Genomic DNA, 11,851 nt, shown 5'->3' on the forward strand with positions numbered 1-11,851 from the left:
CTTCTTATGTTATTCCGCTAATCTATCCTCATTTACCTGTCACACATTTGTTATTATTTGGAAATGTCTCTCTTTTTTTCCAGGTAGGTCATTCTGAACTGTTTATTTACTTTGACAATTTCAAGCCATCTCAGTGTTCTTCAGAAGAACAGGAATAGGTTATAATGGCACTACACAGACTGTATAATTCAGGTAAGACGTTTTTTCATTCCTCAGTTGTTTCATCTCTTATCAGAATTAAGGAAGAGCATGTGGCTCATACCTCATTCAATTTTCCATGGAGCATACTGACAGACAAAATCATACGAAACCGGTCCTCACTTAACGCGATGTCTTAGGTTATGGCGAGGATCCAGATTTTATGAAAGACACTCTGTTACATGGAATATACTAAAAGTGAAAGCAGTTACTATTCATTTTCCCTAGTCTTCTTTGAAGTATCCTCCATGAAAAAAGATCCAGTAATGGTAGCCACAAGAATTATTATCCAATTGGTGATCTAACAATATATCATAAGTATTGTTACATTCATACACTAGTTTTAGTTATCAGCAGAATACTTCTTGAGTCACCAACTAATAGTAACATATAAAATGTTGGAGCAGTGAACTTACCTGGATGTGCAGAATGATGGAAGAAGTATAGTTAGCCACAAACATCACAGGGATTATGATGGTGTCTCCACCAGGTGAACATTTGTGTGACTTAGGCAGCAACCCCAGGCTGAGACTGGACTGAGATGCAGAAAAGAATCTTGAGAGGGATGTGCTGGTGTAACCAGGATATAGCGAACCCAGATTGCCTTGCTGATATCCATTGAGAGTCTGTGCCTATAATGAAAATTAAATGTAAGAATACAGATAATTTTTTCAAGCATTCATGCAGTGCAAGGAATAGGAATATAGAATTTTAGAATTCAGGCCAAAGGCCTAAATTCTAAAATGGAAATTAACGATAAGAAGGTTTGAAAGGTGTAACAGGAGGGAAAATAATATTGCTTTTGCACTACGAAACAATTACAAGAGAGGGTGGGAAGTCATAGTGAAGAGAGATAGTGTGAATAGACGTGCAGTAAAAAGAATGAAAGGGGTTGCAATTAGCTAGGGGGTAAGGGACACGGCAAAGAACCTTAAGTAATGCCTACAGTGCACCGCCTGAGGTGAGCTGACAGCACTACCTGGCTATGGGGATCAAGCAGTGGGGTGATATATCAAGAAATTTTTGTGAGAGTAGTGCCGTTACATTGGAATGTCACAGTGATGACATTAAACAAATTATGGTTCCACACTGTACTTTAGGGTGAACGATGTCAAGTAAGTTAGAATTTGTTCATTTTCGTTCAAAAAATTTGGTGTTTTTGGATATAGTCCAGATAATCAACTCTGGGAGTAGAAAAAAAACCATCTAAGTTGCGCATTTTGATAAATAAAATGTTATGGTTTGTTTTCCATGGGGTAGTTTTATGGTTCTTTCATGTTTTAGTTTTCTGAAAGGAAAACTATTGTGCCAGCTTTGTCTGTCAGTCAATACTTTTTTTCTGTCCGCCCTCAGGTCTATAAAACTACCGAGGCTAGAGGGCTGCAAATTGGTATGGTGATCACCCACCCTCCAATCATAAAACATCTCAAGTTGCAGCTCTCTAGCCTCAGTAGTTTTTATTCTATTTAAGGTTACATTTAGCCATAATCGTGCTTCTGGTAACGCAACAACACAGGACAACACGGCTGGCTGAGAGATTCATGGCCGCGGCTCATACAGCATTTTACCGAAACCACCTAAAGATAGATCTATTTCTATGGCTGTACAGAGAACTTGATTATGCTGAAGAAACTTTGTCACGTTTTTACTTGCTTATTTTTAACTCAAAATGGAAGCAATACAGCTTTCAAGTGATATAACAGTAATTTCAATTTTTATGTAACTTTGTTACAAGGGTAGCATTTGTAAACATTCTGATTACTTGGAAGAGTTCTAACAGTTTCCCCAGAGATATTAATGGAATATTAGCAACTACCAAAAAACGTTTAATATTTTACAAAAAACTAGTTACAACTTATACGTCAATCTTCAGCTACCAAGTAATTATACTTTGACAACATGAACTGAATTTGTCGCTGATGATAAGCTTACATATCTAACGACTTTTGAACTTACCCAAATATAGGAATAAGACGAGTCCACAAGAAGGTGAGGAGGAATGAAGGCGTTGATGATTCCGGATTCATCCGCTGAGTAGTTTTTACAAGGACCACCATAGCCCCCACATACTGAAACAATTACGCCCTCGGGCGTCGAAGAACCTGGTTTAGTCACCTTCACCTGCAGGAGAAAAGCCATTCTAAAACAAACTGTCTCGAAGGGACACGGCCAGGTTGCTCGTGTCACCTGGACAGTCCTTTATGTAGCTTCTTGGTCAGAAACCCTTCCGGACACATTGTCAGCTAGGTACAGCGTTTTCTACCATTTCATAGCTGTCCAACTTTTTAAACATTTTCCTCTTCCAATATATATATATATATATATATATATATATATATATATATATATATATATATATATATATATATATATATATATATATATATATATATGACTGGTAAGAATGTTCTGAGACAAGAGAATTCCATCTAATAAAAGGACCCCATAAAAAATTATTTCTTATAAAATGTAGCGTATTTATTTTAATCATCGTTGGTGAAACAATGGGCTATTTGTCCGTAGATTTTAGCATGAGGACCGAGTAAGCTGGAGGTCGGGTCACGCCTTGTTTATTTCCATATTTCCAACGTGTATAGCCATAAAAATGGTAATGTAAAGATACAGGCTTCACTTCATCGTACAATATTAGTTATAATGTTAAAAAATTACTCAGCATTAGAATTGGCATTTAGAAGATTGTTTAAAATATATACTATGTCTCAAGTCATTTATGAACTGTTGACAAAGTAGTATTATATTTATCACCCGTCTTGCAGGAAAATGAAGTTTATAAAAGTTCGAAGATATTTTGCAATGCTCCAAACAATTGTTATCTGTGCAGTTTTTGCTTACACAGGCAGGATTATATCTGCTGTAAGTAGAACAGAAAAATAGTAAATGCAAAACTTGTGGTGAAAAGATATCTTGAAATCCACCAACAATGTTTCGTAGATAGTTATTCTTGTGTAGTGTTTAAGCTTGCAGGAAAAATTTGGAAGACAGTCGACTTACTCTGAAGTTAAACGGCAGTCCTGGTTTCACGTTTTCTTCAGGGGTGATGGTTTCTAAAATGGAAGATGTGTATTGCACTTCCACAGAAGCTGTGGCATTCGCGACGTTGCCTGTTCCCTCTTCGACAAAAGAACCTTTCACTTTTATTTGATATCCGACGTAACCAATGTCAGCCGTTGATATGCTGACTTCGTCACAACCGCTTAGTGTCTAAAGAAGTATTTATAGAATATCTAAGATGAAATAAATTCATTATTCCATAATAACATTAATCTTACAGCTAAGAAAAGTTTACTTAGGCGAGCAAATCCTCCATTTGGAAATATAAATTTTCAGTTATTTACTTGAACGAACAGGCTTTAATAGAATCCATTAAAAAATAACAAGAAAAAAATATTCTAAAACATACAAAAGTAGGTATATACACATCGTTTTAAGGATATGAAATCATCCGTAGTACTGCATAGCAACCTTAAAACAAGAACCTGTTCACAGAATGTTTTTTCTGAGTTAATTAACATTTATTCTATCCTGAACAAATTTAAGTGCATTTTTTGTCAGCTTCAATACGCACGAGTACCATAATAATAAAAACTGAGACAGGAACAGATTTTTGAGGTTTATCAATGATTTTTTGTCACAAAGGGAGGTAAATACCACTGGCAGGACGACTGGATGAGTTCATCTCCATTTTCAAATTGTCTGCTAATGAGATCAATTCGATACGATTTTCGTTTCTGGTATATATATTCATGTTTTACTTTGAAAACAACAAATCTCTTGTTTGCAAACAAGTTAAAGCGTACCTTCTCCACATATACAAACGGGGTTGGGCTATCGTAGTAAAAATGATAAAAATACGACCAGGTCAAAGACAGCTTAAGAGTCCCCTTAACAGGCTGACCATAGGTGTACCTATTGAGAAGAAATTTCAGAATAAGGATCCCTGAATGTGTAATTGAACATTTTTCTTTAAACTCTATGGCGGTGCCTGACGAACTCGTTGTCTGTCTTCTTTTAGTGATACCTTTGACGTTAGATTAATTGGTTCAATATGGCGACCTGGTGCTAAAGTATACAATGAATCTTTGTTCCCACTAGGGGAAAAGTAGCATTACTGCTGAAAGTATGACATGGAAATGAATATATAAAAGGGGTTAATTAAATAAGAATAACACACATACACATACAGATATATAATATATATATATATATATATATAATATTATATTATATATATATATATATATATATATATTATATAATTAAAGGTAATGCCACGGAGGAAAATGAAAAACGAGAACTGCCTGAGATCTTTCGGTCTTAACGACCCTTTACTTAGGGCAAGACTGATCAGAACAATGAGAAACACAGTACAGGTAAGCATATATAAACGGGCATTACAGGATAAAAAAGTGACCAGGACCTTTTGTTAACCCTGCAATGTCCGTTATTATATGCTATTGCGTTTTCTCATCACGTCTCATATAGTATGTGATCAAGTTATTCATATATATATATATATATATATATATATATATATATATATATATATATATATATATATATATATATATCAGAATGCAGGGGGCCAAAATCTGAGGATAACTATGTATAAAACCATGGGTTTTATACATACATGGGTTATGAATGGACATGTATCCTTTATAAAAAGTGGGTAACGACCGGAAAAAACCTTGGGAACCACAGTATATAGATATACGTATGTGTGTATGTATACGTTTCATTTTAACAGGACTTCCTCATTCATGATCTATGAAGTAAAATTCCTAATTCTAATTCCTGAGACATTGCTTATTTATTACTGGGAATGTGATAAGTATACTCACTTGGCACATACAGAGAAAACGACCTCTGTGTCGGTTGCCAAGACATAAGGGGGTGGCTGAATGGTGAGGCTGAATCTTGGCAACACATATTCTTCCACTTTGAAACTCTGCGATGCTCTTGTCTCTTCGGTTCTCACGAAAATCTGGTAAGTGCCCTGCAAAGAATGAAATCATAAGTTCTCTCAGTTTCACCTCAAACTTGTTCTCCAGTCTTTCCGATGACTCTTTGTTCTATCGTTATTGAACAGCGAGAGAGCAACAATGGCTTGATAAAGAGTTGTAAGAGTATGTTCACAAGGGAGATACATGGTGTCCATACCATTACAAGTATTTATTGCTCAGAAACCAAATAACATAGATTAATGCAGATTTTTCTTGTAGAATGAAGTGCTCTGCCTGTAAACTTGAGGAAATGTAGAACATTCTAAAAAAAACTGCATTACTCTATGTTATATAGTTTCTGAGCAATAAATACTCTTAATGGTACTGGGACTTTATGGCCACCATGTACTTCCTTCAACGAAATCTAGACAGCTCATTCGTCTGTAAAGTAATATCAAAGAATCTGAAGGCACGCTAATGCCTTATCTGATCTTCGAAGAAATCCTCACCTCTTCCACCTCCTCAGCTAACTGGAAGTCCAACTGCAGCAGTCCAACTGGATTGGGAGTGTTTTTCCACTGCGTCAACCTTCTGCCACTAGGCGACATAATCCATATCTCTGGAATGTCTTCATAAGAAACGAGAGCTCTCGTTCCAGTAATGGTCAGGATGCGGAACCGCACTAACTGGCCCGGCATGTACAGAAATTTGTCGGTTTGGATAAAAGTCTGCGTGAGGGACACAAGAATCAGGTCGCGTTTTTCGGAGATGGACGCAGTGTTTATTTCTCCAGAAATTTCAAGCACAGAATTATACCTAGTGCTGCTGGGAACTGTCACATTCACACAGTGGTATCCGCTTGCAGCTGTACAGGAGAAAAATGCTTTGTTAATGAAATTCAGATTTGTTTGTCATACACTACCACAGTCCAACAAAAGAATATCCATAAACTATATATATTAGCATAAAGCACGGAATTCTTCTTCTTCTTCTTCAAACTCTGATATTCATTATCTTCTCTTCAGGCTTTAAATCAATACTAGTTGTTGCTACTGTCGTGCTCCCACTGGTAAGGCTTCCATATCTAATATTTGGTACTACAGTGTTCCCCCGTATTCGCAGGGGATGCGTACCAGACATCCCGTGAATAGCTAGAATCCGCAAATAGTTGAAACCCTTATAAAAATGCTGAAAACTGCCCATTTCGTTAGTCGAAACTCAAAGAAAAACCCCACTAAAAATGTTTCCACCTGGTCTTTTAATAGTTTTATCACAAAAAGTGCATATTAATATGAAACTGATGACAAAACCCAGGAATTTGTGGACATTTCTCATAGAAAAATACCGCGAATACGCGAATTTACAGCGAATGATGGGTAGACATGGTCCATAGAGATACCGGCGAATGCGTGAGTCCGCGAATGTCAAGAACGCGAATACGGGGGTCCACTGTCTCTTTAAAAAAACCATTTGAAAAGTTTCTTCAGGTCCATTATAATTCCATGATACAATAATGTATCCGAAGTATTGGAGTGCTTCCAGTTTGAAAACAGATACGTCAATACCTGAAGTCTTTTATCTTTAATCTAGGGAAAATAACTATACGGAATCATATTACCATATGAAAGGTATCTGCATACAAAAAAAAAAATAAAATAAGAAAAACAGAGAGAGAGAGAGAGATCTAACTTACCCGTTTGTTCTAGGCTGACCTGGGACACAACCTCCGAATTGTCTTTGAGCGAGAAATTCAATGTGATGTCTGGTGAGCCGATGAGGAAGACGCAGACAGACGCTTCCTGCCCTCTGACCCATTTCCTTGGCGTCGTGATTAAGTATGAGCTGAAAGTTGTTATTATTATCATTATTGTCATTTTTAGAAAGTCCCAATATGAATATTGGCCAGTTATTATTATTATTATTCTAAGTGTGTAAATATGAAGTAGCATAAGATTTAAAGACTATTTAGCAAAGCAAGACTACCTACTCTGGTAGTTGTGACCATTTGAGGATAAAATAATAAAAATAGGAAGCGAGAATGGTGAAATAACTATACAATTTAACAAAGTGCATGATCTATGCCATATTCATAAATAAATGCTGACACAGATTTTGTTTGTATGGTGTTTTTAGGTTGCAGAGAACAAGTGGTTACTCAGCAACGGGTCCAACAGCTAAGCGTGACTACCGAACCACGTCGAAAGTGTACTTCTATCACCAGAAATACACATCTCTAACACCTCAATGGAATGCCCAAGAATCGAACTCTCGGCCACCAAGGGGGCAGGTCAAGACCATTCTGATAAACTAGTGGTGCTTTCGAATTCTTTCACAACCCAAAACCATTCGAGTGATATTCTTCAGATGTAATTTTCCCAAAGAAATTGCATACATTATTATGCCTCACCAATGTCAGGTCAAATGAACTGACTACTATTTAAAATTGATTGAATAAATACTGAAAAAACGAGGTTGATGGTGTGCGCTACGCTGCGTCGGAATCCAGCGCTGCACGTCATGCTCTCTCCCCCTCCCCCATAACCACCCTATCCCCACCTAGGGTGGACAAACAGGTTTGCAGGAACAGGGTGTATGTGTCATATCTCCCTTACCCTCCCGATCCCCTACCTACCCTGTCCCCACACGGGGCGGACAAACAAAAAATATCGATACTGATTTTATTATTACAGAAGATAACGTAAACAGTTAGGAGTGGGACGCTTTATATACTCAATGATGTAGATTAATTTTGTAATAAGTAGATGATTTTGTAATTGCATGCAGGCTTATTTTTCCGTTTCATCAAAGTATAAACGATATTTACAAGCTCGCAAATATGAGGTATACTTCTGACCTACGCCCAGTTCACACCCACGCCAAAAATAGTGATAATGACGATAGCTTTCTCAAAATACTGTATTAACAAATGAATATTCCCTGTTTCGTCATCTTTTTTTCCATGGGTTTTCTTTAATATTTGGAACAATCTTTCCATCTATTACTCATAGAATTTTTATTTTCAAGACACAAGCGATGTGCCCGAGTTTACGCTATTTCGTTTTTGTATTATTATTTAATGTTCTTTGCTTGTCTTTATTATGATGATATAGCAATAATACCTGTTACTCACATTTGCGTTTTCAGAATTAAAATTGAATTGCTTACCAAGCTGAACCTTGTTTTTACTTAAAGTTTGCAGTTTATATGTAGCTAGTCAGCTGCGGTGCTATTTTATATTTCTCTCTCATTCTTCGATCGTAGGCTAAAACCCATATAATTTTCTCTTACTCGGGGAGTACCCCTACAAACTACTTTGTTGTTGTTGTTGTTGTTGTTGTTAGGGGGTGGTAGGAAAGGTCTTTGGAAGAGCTTAAAAAGGAATTTTAGAATAGGATATTTATGATTTATCTATTAGAATGAAAATGTAAATGATAAACAGTGTGCATGTTAAACAGTACAGAAAAATTATTATTAATAAAATATAGCGTATGCATTTTAATTTTCGTTGGTGAAACAAGGCTCTGTTCGACCGTAGATTTTAGCAGGTTTTAATTTACGTTAAGTTAGGAATATAATGTTTACAACTTATTCGTTAGGGGGAGAATCTTGCACGCGTCCCGAGTAAGCTATAACGGCTCCAACCTCTATTGTGATGTTCAGCCTCCCCTAAGTGATAAAACCTCATGAAAATAACAAGATCTTACATTAATAATTGATCATGAAACCCTTTTGACGAACAAGAAAGTTTTTGAACAATAACTGAGAGAAGCACAAGGAGAAAAATTCATAAAAAATGCAGCTCATCATCGTCACAGGGCAGTGGAAATTAGAAACATTCGAAAGGCCTTACTCGGAGCAATCCCAGTCGTAAGGACAGCACTGGAACTGCAGGGTGAGTGGACGACAATTGGGGCCTGGGGGATTGGGGCAGTTTCTGGCCACACATTCGGTTTTGGTGGCGTCTCCGTCCGCCTGACAGGTGCACTTCTTGCAAGGCTCGTCGGCTGGGCTCCAGGTGTCCCCAATGGCGTAGTACTGACCCCTGTCCGATCTGCATGTTGTACTTGAGGGGAAATGCGAAGAGTTTGGTCATGTGGTCGGCCACGCCAGAGAAAGATTTTCAATATTTTCCAGAATGTTACACAAGTAATGGATACATATAAGGTATAAAAACGCTTGCACAGAACACGGAAGTCCATAACAAAGGGTAATATACCTGATGAATCGGTTAAAACCACAAACATGTGAAAATATACTTGATGAATCGGTTAAACCACAAACATGTGAAAATATCCAAGAGATGTGGCTCAAGAAATGTTTATGGAGGGTACACTAAGGAAACAGGCAGGGAAGAATTTTTATCTCTAGGCTGTGAGAGCTATTCTATGAAAATCTGCAAATCAATAGGAATTCACCATTTTGAATCGGTTAAAACCACAAACATGTGAAAATAACCAAGACATGTGGCTAAAGAAATGTTTATGTAGGGTACTCTGAGGATACAGGCATGGAAGAGAACCTAAGGCTGTGAGAGTTATTCTATGAGAATCTGCAAATCAATGGGAATATATCAATTCTAATCAGGTGAATTCTAGTTTTCTAGACATTGACAGGAGTCTACTAACCGAGAACTGTTCCATGACTACCTTATGCTGATTTCTAAGAGTTATTCTCATTAATTAATCATTTCTGTTTCGGTTAGGTTAGGTATCGTCCAAAAAGGCAGCCCCGCATAGAAAAGGGATTAAGGTAAGAAGAAAGAGAATCATTTTTACTTCGGTAAAGAAACAGGGAATGACTTAAGTGATTTTTCAAAACTGAACAAGAACGGAAATTACCAGCAAAAGATTCTAAAGATGTAAACAGGAGGAAAACCTCGAAGCAGTTGCACTATCAATCAATTGTTAGGAGAGGGTGGGCAGTAAGATGGAAGAAAGAGAATTTGAAAGGAGGTACAGTAAAAGGAACGAAAGGGGTTGCAGTTAGAGGCCGAAGGCACGCTGCAAAGAACCGTAACTACCAGCTCTCTCCTCTCATAACATGATCTCAAATCACTACGATAAAAAAAAAAAAAAAAACTTACGTTGTCACAACAAAAAAATATTCATCGCAGCATCCCGAATTGTATGTTCCAACGACGACACAATCTCTGTGAGGTTTTGCGGAACAGTACTGATGATACAAAAAATTGTAGCAATTCTTAACGATGCGGTTATCCCAATAACTGTATTCGCAAGAACAGGTTTGGCAGTTCTCTTCCCAGCTTTGATACAGGTGGTGCAAGGTCCCGTCCGCTGATGTGCAGGGTCTGTGGAAGGAAATTGGCGACGCTTTTACAAAAGCATTCAGATGCTTAACCGTACTGAAATCATATGTATTTACAAGCATAAACATAAACACTGACACACATTATTTTTTATATGAAAATGACATTGAAATGACTTACATTTCCGTCACCGTAGTTGACACGCTAGTTGTCACTTCAGATGTAACCTCAGTTGTCGTCGTCGTAGTCGTAAATATTGCTGTTGGAATTGGCTTAGTTTCTGTCACCTTGACATCTGAAAAAGTTAAGTTTAAACCACTATCGACTTCTCTTACTTTTAAAGATCATACCATATAAAGAATCACGATAAGTTGTACTTCAAATTATACCTGTGTTTTAATATCCCTGACTGAAATGCACAGAAAGCACGTCGATGAAATGAGATGACTATGAGACGATTTTTCCTCTGCCATCTGCACAAATTCTAATCCTCTGTGGGATGATGACGGGGCCAGAAACTTGGCCACTTAAGAGGAAAGAGGAGGGACTGCTGGAAAGAGCCGAGATGAGGATGGTGAAATGGACTGATGGAATATCACTACTGGAGAGGAGATACTAAGTCCATGGAATAAGAAGAGAAGAGGTGGAACCAATCAAGCGAGCTATGGACATGACAGTGATGGGGAGAGAGAGAGGGTATGAGGCGTCAGCGGATCAGATGAATTGATGGATATGAGGTGAGGAGGGATATGGGTGAGGCGGTACTGGGGGAAGAAGATGCAAGGAATCTAGTAAACAGATGGAGAAAGTCGAAACAAGCGGCCGACCCTGCTATATAGCTGGATTAATAGATGGGATGGTGATGCATTCACTTCTTTTTATTTGGCATTCTCAGCAAAACATCATCCACAATGCTACTTCACGTGATAAATTAAGAAAACTACTATTTACTTTTGATTTTGTTTCTTTTTTATCGTACTTCAATAAAAGAATAGTTATGGATAATTTCTACCGTTAACATAAAAAGACTTTCTCTCTCTCTCTCTCTCTCTCTCTCTTAATTTAAATACTCAAGAAGACAACTTAAGATAACCAAGCTCTTACCATTTACATAAGGGACATCGAATATCATCTTTTATTGATTGTACCACTTTTCTTTATATATATATATATATATATATATACTACACTGTCAGTGCTTCGAGGATTTGGATAAAAGCAATCAGGCAACAAAGCAACACAAGCAAGATTAAGCAAAGCAGCATGCACAACTTCAGTCCACGAGACAATATCAATCTAAAGAATATGTATTCTTCTATAAGCTGAAAAATATCAATATCACTGACTAAGTACAAGTTTGATTATATAAAATATATAAGGCTGAATCATTTCAATTTCTTCGACGGTCTCAGTTGAGCAATTA

General features: G+C 37.2%; 1 protein-coding gene across 1 annotated transcript in view; it reads right to left on the reverse strand.

Moving 5' to 3' along the window:
• LOC135222126 (alpha-1-inhibitor 3-like) overlaps positions 1-9,671 on the reverse strand; it is a 34,587-nt gene extending 24,916 nt beyond the window's left edge. The window contains exons 1-9 of the mRNA XM_064260295.1: positions 9,655-9,671; positions 9,013-9,225; positions 6,856-7,004; positions 5,672-6,027; positions 5,061-5,215; positions 4,017-4,125; positions 3,211-3,420; positions 2,155-2,319; positions 615-830 (exon numbers count right to left, since the gene is read on the reverse strand). Coding sequence (XP_064116365.1) covers positions 615-830; positions 2,155-2,319; positions 3,211-3,420; positions 4,017-4,125; positions 5,061-5,215; positions 5,672-6,027; positions 6,856-7,004; positions 9,013-9,225; positions 9,655-9,671 — 1,590 coding nt within the window. The remainder of the gene's footprint in view (positions 1-614; positions 831-2,154; positions 2,320-3,210; positions 3,421-4,016; positions 4,126-5,060; positions 5,216-5,671; positions 6,028-6,855; positions 7,005-9,012; positions 9,226-9,654) is intronic.
• Between the last annotated feature and the right edge of the window lie 2,180 nt (positions 9,672-11,851).

The sequence above is a fragment of the Macrobrachium nipponense genome, chromosome 3, assembly GCF_015104395.2.
Source record: "Macrobrachium nipponense isolate FS-2020 chromosome 3, ASM1510439v2, whole genome shotgun sequence".
Classification (NCBI taxonomy): Eukaryota; Metazoa; Arthropoda; class Malacostraca; order Decapoda; family Palaemonidae; genus Macrobrachium; species Macrobrachium nipponense.